Source organism: Phalacrocorax aristotelis, chromosome 1 (assembly GCF_949628215.1).
Source record: "Phalacrocorax aristotelis chromosome 1, bGulAri2.1, whole genome shotgun sequence".
Taxonomy (NCBI): Eukaryota; Metazoa; Chordata; class Aves; order Suliformes; family Phalacrocoracidae; genus Phalacrocorax; species Phalacrocorax aristotelis.
The window spans coordinates 142,693,432-142,717,004 of NC_134276.1; the positions used below are offsets into that span (position 1 = coordinate 142,693,432).

General features: G+C 45.1%; 2 protein-coding genes across 4 annotated transcripts; one reads left to right on the forward strand and one right to left on the reverse strand.

The window, feature by feature from the left end:
- Positions 1–1,750: 1,750 nt before the first annotated feature.
- TSPO (translocator protein) lies at positions 1,751–14,573 on the reverse strand. Of its 3 annotated transcripts, none has more exons than XM_075113010.1 (4): positions 14,463–14,573; positions 7,363–7,563; positions 3,410–3,548; positions 1,751–2,506 (listed from the first exon to the last, which is right to left on the reverse strand). In XM_075113010.1, the coding sequence occupies exons 2-4, from the start codon at positions 7,548–7,550 to the stop codon at positions 2,330–2,332; spliced, it is 504 nt and encodes a 167-aa protein (XP_074969111.1). In that variant the 5' UTR covers positions 7,551–7,563; positions 14,463–14,573; the 3' UTR covers positions 1,751–2,329. The 3 variants fall into 3 exon arrangements, with proteins under 3 accessions (XP_074969111.1, XP_074969129.1, XP_074969118.1); XM_075113028.1 differs by lacking the exon at positions 14,463–14,573 and adding an exon at positions 13,877–13,987; XM_075113017.1 differs by lacking the exon at positions 14,463–14,573 and adding an exon at positions 13,306–13,326.
- MCAT (malonyl-CoA-acyl carrier protein transacylase) lies at positions 14,560–16,870 on the forward strand. Its single transcript, XM_075112996.1, has 4 exons — positions 14,560–15,231; positions 15,345–15,432; positions 15,714–15,931; positions 16,207–16,870. The coding sequence occupies exons 1-4, from the start codon at positions 14,779–14,781 to the stop codon at positions 16,627–16,629; spliced, it is 1,182 nt and encodes a 393-aa protein (XP_074969097.1). The 5' UTR covers positions 14,560–14,778; the 3' UTR covers positions 16,630–16,870.
- Positions 16,871–23,573: the final 6,703 nt, after the last annotated feature.

The window sequence follows — 23,573 nt, forward strand, 5'->3', positions numbered from 1 at the left end:
CCTACCCCTCTGTTACACAAAGATGTAAAATGTTCTGATGGGAAGATAATATGGCATTTCAGTGCAATGAACTACTGGGGTAATGAGAGGAAAGACTTGGTAGCTCTTCCCATTTTTTGTGTTTAAAAAAAAAAAAAAAAAGGCAAACAAACCCCAGAATGTTGAGGAACCCTGTACTGCTGGCTGGCATCCTTAGCCTGCCCCTTAAAGACACTAGAATTGTGAGAAGTGGCCAGGCAGGAGATGAGAAGGATGCAATATCTAGAGCAGCACAGGAATGCAGAAGCAGCCAAAGGAATGAAAGGGATCTGGGAAGCTCTGCTAGAAGCCCAAGAGGTCTTTGGACTTCAAAGTTTTGGGCCTAAGATAAAGGTATTTGGGAATGGGGTGTCAGTTTGAAATTAATCATTCCTGATCTCTTCTCCCTCTTCAAGCAGGGTAACTGGCTGAAATTTAGCAATTTTAAGCTCTATTTATGTTGCTTTGTATGTATGTACAAGTTGCAAAAAATCTGTCCACGAAATATATATTATATGGGTGGTATTTTTTTCAAGCTAGTTGCAGCAATCAGGATCTGCTTGAAAGCAAAGTGCAATCATAAAACATAAATGTTCTAAACCTGGCTTCAAGCTTTGCAAATATTCAGCATATAAGCCCTCTGATCAGGAAGGGAGAGGGATATTTTAGGCAAGTTCAGGCTGGTCTGCAGAAACCTACTTCTTTCCAGTGACTGGAACATAGGCTGGAGAAATAAACCATCTGTATGTTACGAAAATCCAGTCACTGCACAGATGGGGCAGAAGGGAAAGCTGGATTGTGCAGCCAGAAGTGGTGCTGACAGCCGTACCAGCCTCCTGTTTGTGAGTCAGAACTTCTTTGGACTCCTTACTTAAATGTGATTAAAGAAACACGGTGAAGTGCTTAACGTAGATGGTGTGACTGCTTCCGAGGCAGGGAAAAAGTTTCTATGACATAGAGAATATAGTAACAGGTGCTTGAGACTGGACATAAGGGGGTGTGCAGTGCTGCCCAGCAGGTGTATCTATCACTCGTAGGAGAGCAAAAGGCACTTTCTGCCTTCAAAGTACCTGAAAATGTAACAAAGTGCCTGTGGGTCTACAGTAAAGGGGAAGGTTTCCCTCATCACAAAGGGAAAAGTAATGTCCTGCTTAGCAAGCCAGAAGATTACTTTAGTGAGATTTGTGCAGTGGGACCACAAGCTATGGGCAAAAACAGTCTCTTCTTGTGCTCTTAAACTAAAGAGATGTGTTTATCTTGTAGGAAGCAACTGGTTGAGCTAAGCATCCCAGATCTTACTATGCCAGCTACCGTAACCCTGAAGAGGAGACACCCTTGTTTCTATTTCCAAGCAGCTAAAGTGAGAAGGTGCAGGTAGGACACACGAGCAGCTACAGTGTATGTACGACCCTACTGGGCAACAGCCCCAGCTGTGGCCTGGCCGCTGGCCCCACTGTTAAGGTTTAGCAGTGAGCTGGCCTCACCCCAAGCGACCAGGCGGGGTATGTCAGTGCTGTTTAGCCAGTGCTGCTGGTGATGCCTCAGGGGGCTGCTGAATATTTGAGTCCTCTCAGTTTCTGCCCAGGTGCTCTGAATTTCCTGTTTTGTCTTGCCCATCGCAATGGTGAGAAGAGATGAAGGGGCTATTTTTGATGTCATAGCATCCTGTTGCCTTCAGTATTTTTCTGCTTACAACCATTTAAAACCAATAAAACTAGAGGAACAAAGTTAGTAAGTTTACATGTAGTTTAATGCATTTAGCTGACGCTAGATTGTACAATGCTTCAAAGTGGGAAGGCACAAATTGTGGAAAAAAAAGTTGTCTTAAACGTTTCCAGAATACAATGACCAGAAGATAAATATCTGGCAGCTGTAGTGGGACACATCATAGCATTAAAGCGCCATGTCTAGTGGTAAACATGAAAGATTCAGGCTACAAGGATGCCTGTCACTGTTAGGAGCAGTTTTCTGGAAGCTGTGTTAATATATGGCCAGATTTTTTCCTCTGAACATAATGAAGTTGTAGTTCATGTGTGTTTCTGGTAACAGTTAAAATGCTGTTATACAAAATGTAATTCTATAGCATAGGAAATTAGTACTTTTCAATCAGCACTGTCTTCTAGTTTGCTGTAAAATTCAGGCATACACCCCTTTGTGACTTGCCTAAAGACATTTGTTTTAAGCAAGTACTGTTTTATTAACTTGTAATAGCAAACTACTGGTATAAGTAGTTCAGCTACAAATAAAATAAGGCCATAACTTTATTTAGAAAATTCTTGTGAAAAAAAATCTTTTTGGCTGAAAAAAAAGTTTATTCAGATTGCTTCTTGTTGCGGTTGTCATTCCAGATACGGTAATTAAGTGCAGAAGCCATGGTTAGCCAAGCTAAATAAGGAGCCATCAAATAAGCTGCTGTTTTGTTGATGTTATACCAGGAAGCAGTTGTCGCTGCTGCTGTACCAGTCGTGAGCAGGAGAGTCACCAACCCCTGAAACACAGGAAGGTGGTTAGTCTTGTTTTTGCTTATTGCATTTTCTCGACTAAATAGTCTCTGCGTGGCTCTTTCCACCTAGCTCTGGCACTCGTGGGATCCCTCTGTGACTTAATTCCTTCTCAGAAAACCAGTCAGCAAAAAAAGATGGATTTCTGCTGAGTTATGAGTCGAATCAACTCATAAAACAATACAGTGGTCACAAGAAAGGGCATGGCAGCTGTGAGCAGCAGACGGAGAAAAAAATCCCCCTCACCCGTAACCTCTTTTTTGGCAGCAGGAAGTGTTACATTGACTACAAACCCAGTGTGACTTCAAGCAAGTTGCTTAGCTAAGGAAACCTATCCAGTCTTTTCATGTCATAGATGCTGCCCAAAGAGATGTGGTGTGAATGAAGCAATGACGGATTGTTAAGTCTTCCACTATTATAGCATTGCATATATATTTAGAGAACCAGGCAAATATTTTTTTAAATATTGATTTTTAATTTTGAGGCAAGCTGTTTCTCTTCAGGCAGCAGAAAATTAGTCTTGTCTAAAATGGGTGCTGATTATCTGAGTAATGTTATGATAAGCTTATCACTGCCATTTGCCAGAGGCACCTCCGAATTTCCGTGAAGCATACATGTTTACATTTTCTAGTCACACAAAACCCTTATCAAAGGGTGGCAGAAAGAGCTCCTTGAAATCTAAACATTTAGATCTAAACATGTTGTAGATATGCAAATGCTCTCAGGTGGCTGCTGGGATGCATTAAGGAGAATTTTAGTAAACTTCTGGAAGCCATATTCTGTACTTAGGCTCATTTTCAGGGAGAAAAGTTTATGACACAAAACTTCCGTCTTAGCACCTTGCACATGATGGCAGAAGCCTATGATTAAGAAACTTATTTTCCACTTACCCATCCCATCTTGTGAGCTCCAAAAAATATTGGAGTCCATGCCCAGTTTAATGCCAGCTGCCCTGCGTACAGACCCAGAGGAACCACTGACTTTTCATTGAAGCCCCCCAGTTCCTTCCATACCAGGTAGGAGCCATATCTGGAGAAAGCAAATGTAAGGTGTAAGTCAGTGCTTTGGTTAGAAAGCAACCACACGTTCTAGATCAAATTAAATTTCTTCAGTGCTAAGGTCTAAATTCATTTGGAAAAGTAGATATCCAGGTACTACTTGGCAGAGTAAGTGCACAGGGTTGATCACCTGCTGCAGACAGCAATACTGAGAGAGAAAAATTACTTATCATGCCAGACTTTTCACTCCTAGGTGCAGAGGAGCAGATGACCTACATTTCAGTCTTAAAACAGAAAGCTATGTTGAAATGGAAGCAAGCCTAAGATGCAAGGGTAAGTCTCTAAATAGTGAAGAAACTTAATTTTGGTACTGTGAGATGGTGCTTTAAAAATAAATTTTAAAAAAAGACACACACTACCTTTTAAGTGGATTAAATGAATATAGGAGAAGCAGGCACTGAGTAGCATCCCAAAGCACAGGGGAGTATGAGGATGGATGGTGTTAGAGCAGGAGGAACCCTACAGTGACTTTTCAGAAGGAAGGGGGTGAAGATGGGGAGAACAAATATTTTTGAGTTCTGTGGAAAGAATTAACCATAAGGAGCATCCAGCCCCTCTCCTGCCTGCAGGATCCTGGCTACTGAAAGATCTTCCAAAAATATTTTGAAGATTGTGAACAGACCTTCTTAATGCTACAGAAGAGCAGTTCACAGGAGGGATCCCAGAATGTAAGCTTCTGAAGACAGGAATTCTCAGGGTTTGGGAGATTTACTAATGCAAGGTTTATTTTTGCACTTAATAAGTCTGATTAAAACGGGGAGCATTGTTGTGGTTTAACCTGGCAGGCAGCAAAACACCACACAGCCATTCACTCGCTCCCCTCCAACCCAGTGGGATGGGGGAGAGAATTGTGGAAAAGAAGTAAAATTTGTGGGTTGAGATGAAGTCAGTTTAATAGGACAGAAAAGGGAAAATAATAATAATAATGATGAAAGAATATTCAAAACAGGTGCACAGTGCAATTGCTCACCACCTGCTGACCAACGCCCAGCCCATCCCCAAGCAGCAATCGCTGCCCCCCAGCCAACTCCCCCCAGTTTATATACTGAGCATGATGTCATATGGTATGGGATATCCCTTTGGCCAGCTGGGGTCAGCTGTCCCGGCTGTGCCCTCTCCCCTCCTGGCTTCTTGTGCTCCTGGCAGAGCACGGGAAGCTGAAAAGTCCTTGTGTATAATATAGTGTATATATATAAGGACTATATATATATATGTATGTGTATAGGATAAGCATTGCTGAGCAACAACTGAAACACCAGTGTGTTACCAACATTATTCTCATCCTCAATCCAAACCACAGCACTACACCAGCTACTAGGGAGAAAATTAACTATCCCAGCTGAAACCAGGACAAGCATTCATCATCTAAGACTATTTCTTTTCCTCTTGTTTGACTTTCCCTTTAGACATTAGCTAGATTTCAATCCAGATGACTGTACAGCCATTCCAAGTGGCTACAGTAGAATCTCCTGGATAGAATGACAGCATCTGGAATTACACCCTTGTTTCAGAATTAGTAACTGATTCCATCCTGGTAGGAATGTCAACTGGACTGTGCACTGTGCTGGACAGTAGGGGGCTCACAGGTATTTCTGCTGGCAGTGGAGCAAAGATGGAGATCAATTTGTAAGCAGTATTTTTTTAAGAACAAAGATCCGTAGGAGTAATTACAAGGAGTTTGTCCTCATTTGTAGGTCATAGAAGCAGGATGGGGTTTTTTTCTGTTTAATGCAGTTAGTAACCCAAGCTTGCTTCTTGGCCATTGCTTTCATAAGGACTGAGCAATGCACCTTTGATATCTTGGCAGTTTGATCGCAGAGAGTATTAAAAATAAAAAAGGGGGGGCAGTAAGCATTAAAAACTTAACAGTTTATCTTTGTAAAAGGCTTCAGGACCCAAATCTGTTCCTAAGTGATTTACAGAGCCACAGCGTGGACTTACAGCTCTTTGTACATCTCACTTTGATGTCAGACCGTGATCATGATGTACAAATCTGCTAGGAAACTAAATGTCAAAAAGGGCATCTAAGCTTATTAAATCTTGCTTTTAGTTATTTGTTGCTTTTAATATATTCAAGAGATTCTAAAGGAATGAGATGTCTTGGTCAATCAGGGAATGTGTGCATATGATGGATAACAAAAAAAAAGGCCTGGTAATAATATGATTTTTTCAGAGCTAGATGTATAGTACATAACTGGACTGTCTACCTCAGAATATACTGATTCTGATATTATCAAAGTAAGTGATAAGCTGTCACAATGTGGATTTTTAAAATATTTAACTTGATATCCAGGTTTATGATGAGGAATCCAGAAACAGGGTTACAAACTGTGCAGCCAACTTGAAGGAAGCCCTTCATGGGAAAGCCACTCAGCTCTTGTCTCTTTGATAAAAGGCTTTTTTTTATTATTATTTACAGGACAGGAATGACCTGATTCAAATGCTAACTCTTGAAATATACAAGAGTAGAGAGCAATTTTTAAAAGTATGCTTTTTAAGAGGAGAAAGAAAAGACAATACTGACAGGAAAGGAGGGACAGTACATAAGGCTATAAAAATTAAAGCTTTTCTGGAAAGAAAATGAAACCAAAATGAGAGAATGTGTGAGAGCCAATTTAGCGTTCAGATACAGTTTCAGACATTGCATCATTGCTGTATTTTGCAACAGGTGGTGTGGTATTTCAGATAACCTGCAGGATGACTATGTAATGTTAACTTGGAAAAGATTTGGTCCCTCTGAAACCTCATACAGTTAAGCGTGTTACGTACAAACTACAAATCACTTAAAATGTACTGTCGTGATGGAAGAAATGGGAGGGGGAAGCCATAAAAGGCATATTGCAGCCGAAAAACTATTAATGTGGGATTAGCAACAATGTGTATTTGATAGCTAGGAAAAAACATGCTGAATCTTGGTATGTAGCTAGTTCTTAACGACCAAGTGCAGGAGAGACAAAACATGGCTTTGTGCCTGGGGGCTCCCTGACCTCGGTAGAGGCTCTAGCAGCAGAGTGCTACCCCTCCTCTGCGGCACAGCACAGCAGAGTTAACGTAAAAGCACGTAATGTTGGGTGGACAGCTTCTAGAGCAGTCTGTGAGGAGAGTCGAAACTGGCCAAACAATCTCCTGAGACAACCTGCCTTATAAATGTTTTTGCTACATCTTGTTAAAAGTGATAGCTGCCAAAATAGAGTATTTCTAAACTTTTAAGATTCCTGTGGGAATGGTATTTGGCCTTGTGATTCCTTGTTCATTTGACAGTAATTGCTCTGCTGTCAAGTATTTTAAACTAGTTAAATAAGGAGACAGTTGATGGTTTCAAACATTTACAGTTTAACAGCCTGACAGTTCTGTTCGAAAGGACACGTATGCTTTGATTTGGGTTTCTTTTAATTGAGCTCTGTTAGAATAGAGGCTCACCCCAGCCTCCCCCCTCCTTATTTTTTTTTATTTTCCTAAAACTACTGAAGGACATACATAGAAGAAATCCCAGTACTGCGTCGCTGCCAGCTTGGCAGGTCTTCCCCTCAGAATGAATGAAGAAGGCAAATTAATGGCAGCTTTTCAAACTCCTGCTTTTGATGTGGATACTTGTGCATACAATATCTCCTATCAAACCCACACACTACTCCCAAAACATGTTTTTACCTGTTAAACAGGCACCTTGACACAGTTTCTTACAAACGTACAGCCACAAGAACACAATAATAGTTCTCTGGTATAGCGTTATACAATAAGCATCTTTGAGATTAGATAAGTGCCTTAATACAATTTGAAAAACATACCCCATAGATGTATAGAGAGTTCCCCAAACAGGAGCAAACACCCAGTTAGGTGGACACCAGGATGGCTTCTGCAGAGATTCATACCACACTGAGATTTCCTTTTTGGTTATCTTGCTTCCTAAAAGTCCTCCTGCATGGGGCAGGAGTGTGAAACCCACTGCCGGGGCCCAGGCTGGTGCCAATTCCATTGAGACAGTGAATCTGAAACAAACCGAAACACGTGGATTGGAAGAGCAATTCTAAAATGCAACTCTAAAATTTTCCGTTTCTAGCAGTTTTTTAAAAATTTACACAGGTGTAGGATCTGATGCACAGCCTAGTCTTGTCACTGAGAAAGTCGGCAGCTGAAATAAATGGATCTTTTACCAGGTTCACTGGACAATACTCACCACCATAAACGGATCTACAATTTGGGGGGGTGGGGGGAATTGAGGCCTTTACTTCCCTCTTAGCTCTGTGCACTGAGATTACTGAATTTTACCTACATAAATATCCTCACACATAAGTATGCCAGAGGAATAAAGCAGTTTGATACTATATGAACTCCACTTGGAAAATGAAAAAGAAAAAAAGCACTAAGGGGGAATTTCTGTATTCACCAAGGTCCATTCACTCAAGGGAATGGCGTAGTCAAAAGTAAGAAAACTGTGTGCTTTCCTGTGCTCAAGCAAAATAATTGCATAGGTTGTGTTGCATTTTTAGCCTCAGAAGGGTGCTAAGGGTGCTCAATGGCTAGTAAGAGCGATGTGAATTAGTAGCAGACACTTGAGAAGGCTGCCTCAGAAAATAAACACCAGGGAGGACAATGAGAAGATAAGTGATGTTTTGCTAAACAAGGAAGGAGATCATAGTGGATAAATGGGGAGTACACCTGTGGCGTCTTCATTAAGCACTCAATCAGCTGTAGCAATCTTAGCTGCCGAGCCCATAAAGTGTCCTGGATTACATTTCCCTACAGAAGTAAGACTCAGTAATGCCTTACTGCTTTAGTTGGACTACAGGCAGCAGTAAAAAAAGCAGGAAAAAGCTTCATCACAGATTTTCTGGCAAAAAGCCAAATGCTACAGAAGAGGCGTGTTTAGCTTGCTAAAATGTAAACAGATTGAAGGTATGATAAAAAAGGGCAGAACAAAAAGGTGTTATTTTTTCAAATACACAGTAGGCAAATACACCCAATTCCTGTTCATCTGTTATGCAGGAGTGGGAGACAGCAGGAAGGAATCATAAGAGAGATTGCAGCAGTGGAGAAAAGAGCAACTGTGGAAGCCCCAGGAGAAAAAAAGAAAAACAAAAAGTTTTAGAGCAGCCTGCAATTCAGAGGCTTGTCAAGAGAAGTGCCTTATTGACATGGCTGTTGTCTTGGCCTATGTTTAGAAGATTTTATTGCTATAGTTACGACTGGTGGGACAAGGAGGCAGGGAGCAGGGAAAAGGAAATCCCACTTGTAACAGATGTGCTTAAACTGATAGGAAATGGCGCACAGATGACGTTGCATTGTTGCAGTTCTGCTGGTACAGTGGCTTTCTGTTTGGAGAACAGGTATAAGCTTGGCCAGCAAGGGAGATCTCTTGCGTTATGGTTTTTGTCCCTGTTCTCAGGGGTCTGCCCGTACACTTACGCAGATTTAATGAAGAGATAGAGATTTCAGTGGCTGGGACCACAAGCCAGATTGTATGGGAACAAGAAAAGTCCTGGTGACAGAAGCAGAGCAGAATTTTGAAGGCAAAACAGAGTGTGGAGGGACTGGTAAAGCATGCAGGATTAGAAAGTTCGTAAGGAGTAAACAAGAAAGGGCCTGTAGGCTGGTGGGCTGTGGGCATGCCTCACGGGAGAGTTGTGGGAAGGCAGTGACTAGGCATGCACACAGAAAGGGCAGCAGACAAAGCAGTACAACAGTCGAAAGTCAAAAACGGAAGAAAAGAATGAGTGCAAGGAAAACTAAGCAGGGAAGAATTCAGTGCTAAGGTTGGGGAGAAGTGGGAGAGCGATGTGCTGGTCTGCTGGAATAGTATCGATTAGGTCTTGGGTGGAGGATGGACAAGAAAGGGAGGAAAACATCTGCATAGCTCATGGCTGTAGTCAGTGCTGCCATGCTTCCTGCCTGACAGATTCTACTCGCTATTTACCAGGGAGTGCCTTAAATGGAGCAAAGGAGTTAACATGTTCTCCTACACCTGGATCCGTATTGCTGCTTTCCTGAGGGAGCAGGCTGTCAGCTGCAAGATACACTACTTGTCACCCACACTGACAGCATGAAAGGCTCTGCTTTTACTGGAGCGTGAAGGAATTACTGTGTGCAGGACCAACAAGGTGTAATGGGAGCAAGAGCTCCAAGCACAATGATTCTCTTTGCTTGCCTTCAGATATGTAATTCCCAAAGGTTAAGTTAGAAATTTAAAGTTACTAAGATCTCACTAATTCTTAGCCCTGTTGCTCTTGCTTTGCCTACAGAGAGAACACTAGGCTTAGTTCTCTACACGTGCTGTAAAGTGCTGGTCATCTGTGCAGCCCCAGTGTGGCTGTCAAACGCTTTTTTTTTTTTTTTTAAAGTGATAAGCAGGGACCCAAAGGGGTTGGTGCTTTATTTGGACGTACAGCATCAGGGTGGTTTCCTGCAAGTATTAAGCAACTGGACTTTGTCAGGGGTCCTGTCAGCTTCTCCCCAGGGAAGAAAGTCTGAAAGTGTTCTGCAAGCTGAAAGCACGAAATGCTATCAAATTGGAAAAATACGGCTCTGCTGCAGTCATTAGCGAATAGATGATGTAGCTACGCATCTGTTCCTCTGCATGTTGGCGGAAGAATGCTGAAATAATTCTTAGTGCCAAGAGAGAGAAAATCAGGCAGGCAAACAGAAATGGGGAGGGCACAGAGCAAAGAAACAGGGAAAGTGAAGCCGAGCATGAACAGGAATGGGGAAGAAATAGAAGTGCAGAGATTGAATGTACTGGCTTGAATTGAATGTTGGTGCCCCAGTCTTTTGACTACCGTTACTACTAACTATATACTATGTTTTCCAATAGTATTTCTCAGGACTTCCCAAGCATGGCAAAACTCTCTCTTGCATAGTACCTAGGAGAAGGAGGAACACAGCAATGTCAGAATGTGCTGGTAGGCTCAGCCTAGTAGACCACAGCTGTCCATCAGCAGTGGGAGTTCCTGTATTTTAATTCCCAAGCAATGAAATACTGGTATCTATTTCCCGCAAAAAGCAGTAGCCAACTCAGGGAGCTGCACTAGCTGATTTTGGAAGAAGCCATGTCCATCTTCCTCTCGCTACCTGGTGTAGGGAAGCACTGGAGAGTTGGTGCGTTTGGTCAGTGCTGTAGCGTTTGTTTGGTTAGCTGTGCAGCACGGGATCTGCGCAGCACGGGATCTGCGCAAGGCTTATAGAATGCCCAGCACAATTTTTGAAAATAAGGTAATCACAGACTATGTGAAAGATTATCAGCCCTGACTTCCTCTTAGCTGATAATCCTGAAATTGCTAACACAGCCCCTCCGGCTGCATCTATATTACATAACCTAGAAATAATTACTATTTTCCCAATCATATCCCAGCTCCACTTCAGGGCGAGAGCTGGTTGCACAATATTCTTGCACCCTGATTTTCATACTGAAGAAACCAGGATGCCCATGGATAATATCTGCAGTGTGCCCAGCAGATACCTGCCTCTAAGAACCACCACAGTTAGAAATCTTTTCTCCCCACACACACTTCACTTGTTTATTTCTGTTTCCACCTCTTATCTCTGCCCTGCAACATTTTCTTCATCATCCTGCCCATTTTCTGTTTAGCCCTAGTCTGACTTCAGGGAGTTTCAGCAGCGCAGTGAGGGCTGCAGCAAGCCAGGTTTTTTAACAAATGTGTTAAAATAATTTTTCTAGGTGTTCAAAACACCCGGCTTGCCCAAAGATGGTTCTAGTTACATAAAGTAGCAGGAGAAAAAGAAAGGGAGGGTGCGGTGGGAACAATACTGCAACTTGCAGCCTACTGGGCTTCTACTTTTTGTCAGGTTGTTTCTCTGCGGTGGTGTAACATGCAGAAAATCAAACATAAGCTTTCCGTGTCCCCCTCTTTCTGGAGAAAACATTGTGTGCCCAAAAAAAGCAATGGGGTGCGCTGGGGGCTGGAGGGGGAGGGCTAGCTAGGTCATGACAGAGGAGCTGGTTTGCCTCAGCGTGATGAAAAATTAACTAAAACACTTCTTTGCTTCGAGCAGGTCTCTGAAAGGCAGGTGGGCCCCTTCCCCTTCTCTGGGCACCCCCAGGGAGAGCTCAGTCAGTGGGAAGGAGTAGGAAGGAAAGGACAACTGCTTTCATTGCATTTTCTTATATCCCTGTTCTGATAAACCTCTGATTAATCCCTTTCTTGTGCAACGTAGTGCTGGCTACCCAATCACATGGGGCTTAAATGACAGCTATCGCATTAACAACATGCAGGAAAATCTCTCAGCAGGGCTAAGTCACCCACGCGCTTCTGGGGTTTCTCATCACTGCTGTTTTGAGGTAGACTGACGAAGCTGTGAACATACTGTTGAAGCGGGGGGTCCCCCAAGATATATACTCTCCCTCTCGTCCTCTACAGTATACTTCTGTGAGAGCAGGTTAGGTTCTAGCCAGGCCTGAGAGGCGGCATGCAAATTCCCCCTGGGGAAAAGGCTCCTTCCTGAGACAGCTGTCTGAAGAATTGAGAGGTGTGTGTTTAACTTATATTGATAAACTATGTATGTCTGTTGTGGCTTTAACTCCTGGGAAACCGCAACACTAAAACCAACATTATATCACAGTCTGTGACACGGAATATGGCTACCACAAAAAAGCAGTCTTATCTTTCTTTTCTAATCTCAAGTAATAGAGAAACTTAAACCAGTATATTTAATATAAATTCAATAGATATATCTAACAAATAAGTATATATGTGTAGTATTGTATAGTATAGTATATTGTATAGCACAGAATATGCATTTATAACTAAAAATTATGGTATTTATTTAAGGATATAATGCAAGGTGCACTCATCAGGTTCAGAGACAACAAATCTCACTGCCCAGGTTACACTTTGTTTAAAATGGCGGAGCACAAGTTGTGCAAATAAATCTGTGATTTATTGAAGATTCACATACTGGGAACCGAAACGTACACTAGAACAAAGTCTTCCCAGGTGATAATTTGCCATTTACTGCTCAATCTCTTCTAATTTTCCCTACGTATGTTTGTATAAAACCTTCTGTATTTCTTCAGTGTACTTTAAAGACAAAATGTCCCCTTGACTACCTTCCTTCCAAACAGCTACCCACCCTCCTGCTGTAGGTTTTCCTTCTTCTTTGCCTGCCCACTTCCAAAGTGTCGTCCACATATATTCTTAAAAAAGTTAAGTTTCTCTCGGACATTTTTAGGTTAAGCGCTGCCTAGGCCTGACTCTTTTCAGCTTGCCAGGTATTCTTTCAACAGGGTAAAATGTAACAAGCGGCACATCCAAGGGACGCTTTAATAGCAGCAGGACGTTCATGAGGTGTCACTGCTGGTAAGTCTCGAGTGCTTTACCAGTGGTCTGCGCCCCTTACAGCCAACCAAAGTTAAAATGGCATTGCTGAGGTGCGCTCGCAGCCGCAGCGCGACTGCCTGGGCTGCTGCGGCGGATTGCAGGAACTGGACTCTGCCCTGGGCTTTGCCTCTGAAAGCATCGAACGTGAAGGTCACAACCGTGAATCTCCCCAGGGCTTGACGGGCATAGGGTGAACTGTAACCCGAACGCAAAAGGGGCGCCGCTTGCCCGTCGGGGCTCCTAGGGCAGCTGGTGGTCAGGCTGCCTAAAAGCCCAAGCTAAACGCAACGAGAGCAGCAGTCACTCTCAGTGTTTGTGGAGGCGCCACCTCCGCTGGCCCAGCTGTAACTTGCCACCCAGTGCCTCCTTCAGCTCGGCCCAAGAGGTGTTACCGCTTACCTTACAGGTCGAGGCAGCCACGAAGTGGGATGTCCTCATATATATGTCATATATATCCTATTTTGCTGCCCATATATTTCAGCTAAGTTGAGAAGTAAACTGGCTTTTCCAGGTATTTTACCTGAAGGCTCACAAAAATGGAGGAAACCACCTTACGGAGCAGCGTAGGACAGAGATTAGAAAAGCGAGCAAAGTCAGTGCACTGTGACCCTTTTGAATTGGCCCAAATAAAAAGTCAACATAATTTCTTGCTATTCTGACCCATATGCCTTCGGCCGAGCTAAACGAATACAATCTGGTTTATTGAACTGCTTTGTGAAGAAGTCTGACTCACTGCTTGATACTGTTTCATAACCTGTAGTGGTGCAACGTCATTGCACCATGGTGACTTTGGCATGGCAGCTTTCACTTTTTTTAATTTTAATAATCCTGCTCTTGAAAGCTCAAATTAGTAAAGTGCATTTTGTGCCGAATTATAAGCATTACTTGGAAACTCGGAAGCAAAACACTCTTTCGCACTTAAAGGCATGTCCAATTAAAAGCAAATTGCAGCGACGCTGAAAGAAAATACCTTTACTGAAATAATCCTCACTCGAGTGCACGGAGCAAACGTGCGCTGTGCGAGGGGCAGCGCTGCAGCCCCCCGAGAGACCAGGCGAGTGAGAAGCGTGTGGTACCTGCTCTTCAGTCACCGCGTCTGACTGGGAGCTGCGAAGCCGCCTGCTCGCACAGCTGGACAGCTGTGAACCACTGGAAAACTCACGCAAAACCAAAAGTAATAATGAGCTTCCTTGTTTAGTTCCCTTTATTTATTTATTTTTTATAAAAAGAGAAAGCTCTTCCCGTGCCCAAAGCCGGCACGCAAGGCAGTCACCGTGTGCCTGACCAAATCTCCTCAGCACAAGGGCTGCGGTCCCCTCCCGCCGCCGGCGTCCCCCGGGCGGTATCTCCATCCCACCCCACCCCGCGGCCCGGGCCGGGCCCGTCCTGCCCGTCGGGGACCCGCTGGCTGGCCCACGCAGGGCGATCGCCAGCGGCTTCGCGCTCGCCAGAGGCCGTCCTCCTCACACCCCTCCGGCGGCTCGGCTCGGCTCGGCACGTCCCGTCCCGTCCCGTCCCGTCCCGTCCCGTCCCGTCCCGCACGGCCCCGCGGTTACCTCCGCTCCCGCGCTCTCGCCGCCCGTTGCGCCTCCTCTACCGGGAGGTGGCGGTGCCGGGGCCGCCCGGACCCCCCCCGCCGCCCCGCCCCGGGGCGGGGCCTCCGGCGCCGGGCGGGAGGAGCGGCGCGGCTCGGCGCGGCGTGGCTCGGCGCAGGCCGGGCCCAGGGCGGCGAGAGCCGGGGCTGGCCGGCTCGACCTGCCCCCCCGCTCCCCTCCTCCCGGCGTCCGGCTGGGGCCGCCCGGTTCCCGTGGCAACGCGGGGCGCGGCGGCGGCGGCGGCAGCAGCAGCGGCGCAGGCGGCCGGGCGGCGGCCATGGGCAGCTGGGCCGCGGCGACATGGCGGCTTGGTGGCTGCAGCGGGCGCGGCGGCCTCCGCGGCGTACAACCGTGGCGGGGCAGCTCCCGCCTCGGCGGTGGGGACCGGGCGGCGACCCTGAGCGACCTGCTGCAGAGCTCGGTGGGGGCCGAGGAGCCGGGCGCGGCGGCGGCGGCGGCGGCGAGGCGGGAGCGGCCGTCCCCCCGGGAGGGCACGGTGCTGCTCTTCCCCGGGCAGGGCAGCCAGTTCGTGGGGATGGGCCGCGGGCTGCTGCGGTACCCCGGCGTGCGGGACATGTACCGCCTGGCCGAGAAGGTGCTGGGCTACGACCTGCTCTCCCTGTGCCTGGAGGGGCCGCGGGACGAGCTGGACCGCACCCGGCACTGCCAGCCCGCCGTGTTCGTCGCCTCCCTGGCCGCCGTGGAGAAGCTCAACCACCAGCAGCCTGAAGTGAGGGGATGGAGCGGGGCGGGAGGCGGCCCCCGGGGGGCGCGGGGCGTGTCGGGGGCCCCCTGGCGTGCGGGAGCCCGCTGATGTTTGGCCTCGGGCCTGTCTCCGTGCAGGTGGTGGAGAGATGCGTGGCGGCGGCGGGGTACAGCGTGGGGGAGTTCGCGGCGCTGGTCTTCGCTGGAGCCCTGGGCTTTGCCGAAGGTGCCCGGGAAACGTGCTGAACCCCCTAGTAGGATCCCCCCATTCTTTTTCCGGAGCATCGACTGTTACCCCTGTTCCCCTCTTGCTTTTTTTTTTTTTTATTTGAGGATAAATTTTACTTTCTACTCCCACTGTTCAAAAACGTGTAACACGCCATTAAAAGCATTGACGTTTCATGAGAGTAAACAGCCCCCCCCTTTCTTGTGCGCAGATGCACGGTGCCTTGAACGGTGTTTTCTCGGGGCTTATATTTACCGAGCGTCTCTTGTTTTTCTCCTTAGCGCTGTACGCGGTGAAAGTGCGTGCCGAAGCCATGCAAAAGGCGTCGGAAGCTGTCCCCAGTGGAATGCTATCGGTTATTGGTCGGCGAGAGGCAAATTACAAATTTGCCTGCTTGGAAGCCCGTAAACACTGTGAATCGCTCGCTATAGAAAACCCCGTATGTGAAATTTCAAACTATTTGTTTCCAGACAGCAGAGTCATTGCAGGACACTTGCAGGTATTGACTGCTTCGGAATAACTATCCGCGTAGTTGAATTTAGCGTTTCATTTTTAAAAAAAACTTTTACTTCTCGCTTCTGTGTGGGAGTTAGGTGCGGCCTTAGATTATCCAAACAAACGTACTGGATCTGTGGGTTTTTTTCCAGCGTGTGCTCAGTTGTTGGGTAGGGACAGGAATCCCTTTATCACGATAAGTCTGATGAGGTGGTTCTTGTGGGGTGACTGAGTAAACCTTTGTCGTGCAAGACTCTCACTTCTCTCTCTCTTTTATAGGCTTTGGAGTTTTTGCAGGAGAATGCCCGAAAATATTACTTTACACGTGCAAAAATGCTTCCAGTCAGTGGGGCTTTTCATACCAGGCTTATGGAACCCGCAGTAGAGCCCTTGGCTGAAGTCTTAAAATCGATTGAGATTCAGAAACCGCTGGTCTGTGTCTATTCCAATGTTGATGGCAAAAAGTACATGCACTCAAAGCACATTCAGAAGCTGTTAGTGAAGCAGGTGGTTTCACCTGTTATGTGGGAACAGACCATGCATTCTGTGTACGAAAGAAAGCAAGGAACAGAATTCCCTTACACGTACGAAGTGGGGCCCGGGAAGCAACTAGGAGCCGTTCTCAAAAAGTGTAATTTAAAGGCCTGGAAACAATATAACCATGTAGATGCTCTGGAAGATGAGGAAGCAGCAGAGGCCTAAGTAGCCTTTTGAGAAAAATCCTCGCAAGTTGTTTTTCCTGCCTAATTTAAAAATAACTTTGTGCTCCCAAAAGGCGAAGTCTTAAACATACATGGCTTCTCATGAGGAAAAGAGCACCGCGCGCGTAATTGCAAGGAACGTTTTTCTTCCCCGTGTGCTTCAGGCGTGGAAGGAGAGAGCAAAGTTTGGCTCTTCCGTCTGTGTTGGGTCTACAAAACTGCCAATAAACACACCAAATAGCCTTCTGTTTGGCCTCAGTCCTGCAAGCAACTTCCCTTCCCCCCCCCCCCCCCCCTTTTTAAAATTATTTTGGGGGTGTGGATTCTAGCTAAAGTTGGTAGCTTTGGATGTCTGGTGCAGGGATCTCCTGTGTGGATAGTGGGTGGAACCGGGCTGTTGGCTCCGGGGCGTTGAGGGCTCTGCACTGGGCTTGAGGGTGTGTTTAGAGGAGCCATCCCATTGGTACAGCTTTCGGTATGTTGATGTTCCCATTTTCCAACTCGACTTGACCTGTGGGATGTTCATCTGTGTAGAATTCTTTTATTTTGTGTCCGTATTTCCAGGTAGCAGCCAGGTGAGGCAGAAGATATTAGGAACAAGACTTTTTTAAGGTTGAACTATAAATAAAATATAATGCTTTTTTTCGTATTTTTAATGCTGTGGGGTGCATTGTTACTGGCCTGTAGTTCACACCTGGGTGGAAGGCATTTTCCCTCCAGTTGCCCAGTGCTGCTTTGGTTGCGGTAAGTTACACAAGAAGTGTTTCACTGAAAGAAAAAGCTTAACAAAATTCCCTTCCTCCCCAGAGGTGCAGGGCTTTTGTCGTCCCTCCCCCAGCCTCTGAGGCCGCGTAGGCTGAATTGGCCCTTTGGATGACTTTTCTTGAGGGAGCAGAAAACAGCAGCACTGTGGAAACATCTTTTCGGGGGCACATTTGTACAGGGTGAACCCTGTGGAACAGGGTGCTGGGGAGGAGGATTTGAGTGCTGGTATTTCAGTTATCTCCGTATTCTTGACCAAGTTTTGCCAGCTTGTACGTTTCCTGGTAGCTGGAGAGGAGCGGATTGTCCTGAGCCCTCCTGGAAAGAGCTTCCTGGTTGCCTTGTTGGCACCGACTGTCATCGGATGGGTGAGGAGGGCCGGTGGCAGGTCCCTGGTCCGGCTGGCTGCAGGGGGAGCACGCGCTGCCTCCAGCACCTTCTCTCAGTGCCCGCAATGCTCAAGGTGACAAAACAGCTTCAGCACCAAATCTGCGGGTTTGGATTCTGTAACCAACCTTTGGCTTATTAAAATAGGTCTGGTCGTGTTACAACATCACACTGCCTGTGCAAGACCTGCAAGGTGCGTAAAAAATGTATGCTTGCTTTGTTTGCTTTTTGTAATGGGTACAGAAAGCTTTAGGAAATAGGAGAGAACAGTGTTTGCTAGGGGATCATGTACAAACAGGCAGGGAGAGGTTGCGTGGCGCATATTACAGGGTGACCAGAAGCTTCAGCTGAACTCTAGGCGTTTGGTTTATTATTTTTGGTATTTTAATGGTATGTTTAACAGATTATATGTAGGAAAAATTTGGTATATATTACTTAAATGACCATGTATGTCTTCAATAATGTATTATGAAATGCAGAGTAACTTCCAGTTACAGTATTAATTGTTTCATAATTTCACATTCCTGAAAGGGTAAGTGAATTAAAAATACTGGCCTCAATTGTATTGTATTCAGTTCTTTTCTGAACTGAAATTGGCAGCTGAGCCTACCTTTATGGTACAAATTCCACTTTTGGCATGTGTAAACATCGACAGTTAGTAAAATACAGAAGAATTTGTCAGCTTAATCATTGGGCTATTGGAGGCTGCCGGCTAAGGGCTGGGATTCCTGTGAAGAAAATTATTTCAGTGAAGGCTCTTCTGTTACATGTAGAGTGTTAATTATTCAGTAAAGTGTACCCAAGCCGCCACTAGATGGTTAGAATATCTCAACTAAATCTCATTCATATTATTAAATGCTGAATTGTGTGCTGTGTTAGAAGTTTCTGACTGTATCTTGTCAGACCAAATGCAGCATTAGTGACTTTGAAATCGGCTCTTATGGTAGTTGGGACTGAGCATGGCATGGTGGTGGCACTAATTTTTTGTTTTAGTGTAGTGCTTTATAGTCTCTGGACTTTTTTTAGAATTATTTAACTTATTTTGTGGAAATTCTGGAGACCCGTTTTCTATTTGTATTGTTCTTCCCATAAATATATTTTTTTTCTTCCCTCATGTCGCTTTATTGCACACTTTGCTTGGAATAAAAGCTGTTTGGGAGAAACATACTAAAAAACTGTTTGCTGTGCTGGATAACCTTTGCACCGGCATCAGATGCAGAGTGCCGAAGGGATGTCTGTATCCTAAGAGCATCACACTTGTGGGCCCTGTTTCATTAGCAGCAAGAAGGAACTGTAGCCTCTGTGCGGGTGTTTGCTTTCCTTCTGCGTGGCGTTTGACCCTAAGCTGAGGCAGCAAGGCGTGCGTGGCTGCGGCTGCTCCTCAGCTCCTCGCTGAGCCTCGCGCCTGCAAAACCAGAAGCCAAGCGGTGTCGTACTCTTGTGTGGATGTTAGTTTCTGTCAGCTAAAAAAGCATGATGGAGGTCCTCATACTTCTGTATCGAGAGCGTTCGGGGCTTGCTTTCGTGTCGTGCCTGGTGGCACAGTGTCACGTTGGTGCATGGCTGTGAGCGAGCGGAAGGGTGGCTTGTGTGTTGTAAAACTCGTCTGTGGCTCGGCAGAGGGTGGCGTGAAGAGTAATTAAGAATCCTGGATGTTGGTACTGTTATCTGCATATCTTTTGTGTGCTTATTCAGCTCGCTCTTCTGCTTCTGGAAACTGATCATTTAAGACATGTAAAGTTGGTGCGGTTCCTTACCTAGGAACGGGCAGAAACAGGATGTGGGGCGGGGGGGGGGGAATCAAGTGCCGTAAAGTCTGTCACATGAGGAAGTGTGCAGTTAAAAAAAACAACAAACCACCAAACAAAAAAAAAAGCCAGCCAAAATCAGAAAAGATCATTAAATTTGGGTCTCCTGAGTCACAGTGCAGAGCCTTAACTAAGAGTCTCTTTGCTCAGCTCGGCAGGTGAGAGGGGAGCCTGGTAATCACTGCTTGCTGTAGTGCTCCAGCTTCTGCTAATTCTTGCTGTGGGTTTTGTTCGCTTTGTGTTTCACTTGCTTCATTGGCGTGATTGCATTTTATATTCCTTAGACTATGTTTTGCTCCGTACATGCTGGATGCTGAACTTCCCTTTCTTTTGATTGAAAATATGACATGATTGATGCAAGAGTGTGAAAAAGCAGAGTCATCCCACACAGCGCTCAGACGGAAGAGGCAGTGCAGCAGTCGCCTGTTTATCATTGTCCCCCTGTGCGTAAAGATGATTTATCTAGAAGTAACTGAAATTATTCTGTGGCGTTAAAGCGATTCAGGCAGGAAGAATCAAATTTTTGGCAGCTGGTACGTTTATTACACTGCATGCATAGATTGTTTATTAGACTCCTGATGGGAATTTTTACCCTTCGCTAAGTAATAATGTTAACATTTTTCTATCACGCTGCTGTTATGGAGTTAAACAGAGCCGTCGATTCACTGATGAAACTTCAGTCTGGTTTTCGGTTATATGGGCAATTCAGCTGGCCAGTTTCTGACCTGAGACTAAGCTTCCAGATACAGTAATTGTGCTTTTCTAGAAAAAAAACTTGCATACCTGCTGCTGAAGGGCAAATTGGCTCAAGGGCATTTTGAAAAAAGGTGACACTAGAAAGTTCAAGCAGCAGCAGCACATACTCAGGGTACGCTGCAGCCATCACCCTCTGCGTACCTTCTTTTTGCTCTGCGTTTCAAGTCAGTCAAAGATGGCAAAGTCCTTACCATTAAATGGTTGAATGAAATGTTCTAGTTGAACCTTTTTTTTTCTTCTTGTTTTTTTCCCAGAATAATTTTTTGAAATAGGCAGTTAGGACCATAATGGGATTTGGGCACCATTCATGAAAGAGAGGAAACACACTCCTCAACCCACTTGAACTTTACTGTGTTTGGCATTTGTCTCTGCTGAAGAAGAAAGTAGTTAAAATTAAATTCCTTGTCTGATTTAAAGCAGGGACTCAAACCTGAAACTCCAGCCTTTCAGACGGGTGCTTAAATCACTAGGCCATTCAATATTCTATTTTCCTGTTTCAAAAGTGTGCTAACCGTAGTAGTCGCTTGACTAGGCAGGAAGCAGGTATCCCCTCTGCTGAGGGGAATACCCAAACCACAGTGATGCACTTTCATTTTCTCTCGCTGAGAGAGAGTGTCTATAACTGTATACAGTGACGAGCAGCTTCAACAGCTAAGGGTAGGGAAGATACACGCAGATACAGAGAATAACTCGGTATGGTTGGGACATGTTGTCGAAAGAGAAGCAGCCCACTGTGCCCTAAGAGCTGCCTGTTGGGTATGCGAGGGTGATGCTTACACCATCTCCATCCTGTAAACTGTGCTCAAGTTTCCCTTCGTCATCTATTTCCCCCTAAGCATATGCTTTCCGAAAAGGCATATGTCATCAAAAAAAACCCTTTTTGAAAGTCAGTCAAATTGTTGTTTTTTTCTGGGCAACTCAAAAGTTCTACTTCAAAAAGAGGTAGAAGAATACAAAATCTATTAGTAGATTGCAGAAAAATTCTGGAAAAGTAACAGCTTGGCTTGAGTGGCCCTCCAGTGCCAATCCAACCGACCTGCTTGCTAGCTCATCCGAACAACTCTTTTCCCAATAACCTATCATTTCATATGTTAGTTTTACTACATAAGACTCAAAGCCTGTCCTGTAGTCTCAGATAACAATGTACTAGACAAGACATTGCCACTTATTTGCAGTAGCACAATCTTAGAAAATAAAGTAGATAACACTGGGAAACATCTGAAGCAGCAGTTTAATTTAAAAAAAAAAAGTATCATGGTTTTTAATCTTTACTATTGCTTTTACAGTGTTAAAATCTAAAGGATGTCCAGCATGCCTTCAGTCTTCCCCACATCCAGAATCTCATTAAGAAACTTGTTTATATGAAATAGACACTTCATATTGCATTAAAACAAACACAAAAAAAAAAGACAGACTTTCTAATCGCCTGGAGTCACATTTCAAAACTAGCAAGTCAGGCAGTTATCCAGCAACAACCTCCTTATTTTAAACATTTTTCTTTTTTAAAAAAGGTATGAAACAGCAGTGACCCAGCACTAGCCTAGGTTTTAAATATAAAAGAGATTTTTATCAGTGTAAATTTGAAAAACAAACCAACTGCCACCACCTGGGTGTTAACGATATTGGTCAGAGACCAGCAATGACCTCCTATTGTAATTCTCTGAGTTAATTCTGCAGTCCATAATTCATGGCCCACCAAAAGGCGGCAACAAGCAAGGCTGCAGGCACCAGCTTCTGGCAGACACACCTGAAAGGAAGCCTGCAAATCTGCGGGAAGAAAAGGGAAGGTAATTAGAAATAACAAACAGCAAAAAGATGGTGCAGAAAAGCTAACAAGAATGCCTGCGTGTGAGGTTAGTGTGAAACAGAGAATACGGTCCAGTTCTGCTGCAGAAACGTGTCAGCATCTAGTTTTGCTGGTGGCTACTGCGACTACTGCAGTGGCAGGGTCACATCCGACCTCTGAATAATACTCTCTTCTCCGGGGTAAACAGAGGGTAAAACACCGCCAGTGGCAGGCCTGCTTATCTCCCTTAGAGTAGACCCTTATGCCTTCCCTCTGCAAGGAGCCCCCCTGAGTTGTGCGGGACTTGGGCAGCTGTTTGCAGACATTTGGCACACACTGTCTATAAATGAGAAATTTCAGCCTAAAAACGGGGCAATGGGAGGACACCAACAAATGAGGGAATAAACCCGAACCTAGAGCTGCATTATGTGCTTTACTCATTGACGCTTACATGGGAGTTAGGTGTTGCTGTTAGCTACTTGCCAACAAAAAGGTGGGAGAAAAGGGAGAGAGCATACCCAGCTTCCATAACCAACGATCCTCTTTGTCCAGTTATTGTTCAAAATATTTCCAAAGCTTCTTAAAACACTTTTAATAATATTCCATGTCTGGAAAACACTGATAGCAACCCTGATGATTTAAAAAAAAAAAAAGGGGGGGGAATAAAAAATTTATTCTAAAAATTGGCAAATAAAATACCATTATTTAGAAAAACTACAAAAAGAAACCCAAAACTCCAGTATGTTCCTTCCTGAAAGTCTATGTATATTTCTCTAAATATTTAGGAAGAAGACCTGGCAACTTGGTAGGGTTTTGAAAGTTAAAGATAATTTGGTTTCAGAATTAATTGATCACTAACATCACACAGGGAAACATGTAGCAGAGCTCCTGAAGGGCAGTCTTGTGCCTTTGCTCTTGTTTCAAACTCAGAACTGCCAAACCCAACGAGAGCTGTTGATCTCTAGTGAATCAGCGTTCGGGGCAGCAATACAGTACCAACACAGCAATCCCACAGGGTCTCTCCGCAGCATGAATCCAGCTTTACTGAAGTAAAAGTTCTGTGATGATGCTGTGTCCAGGAACACAGCTGTAATCGAACTGCATTCTCTCTAAGCCTGCAATAAGCGACTGTCCTCTCCCTGAAGCAAGGAGGGAAGAGGTAGAACCGCACGTGAGTATTTGGGGGTTCAGATGCAGATTATGTATCTCGGGTTAGGAGACATTACTGCATGTCAGTTAGTCTGTAGTTAATAACGATGCATGACAACAGTGCCAGCTCACAGCAGGTAAAAGGCAATTCAAACTAGTCTAGCCACGTTTTCTTGTATGTGCATGGGTGGGTTATTTGACATGCAGTAACATGTTAATTCCTGAAGCATCACACTTACTAGGGTGCAGACCTCTCATTGCTCAGTTGTGGTTGAAGACACTGTCTAGCCGAGAAAG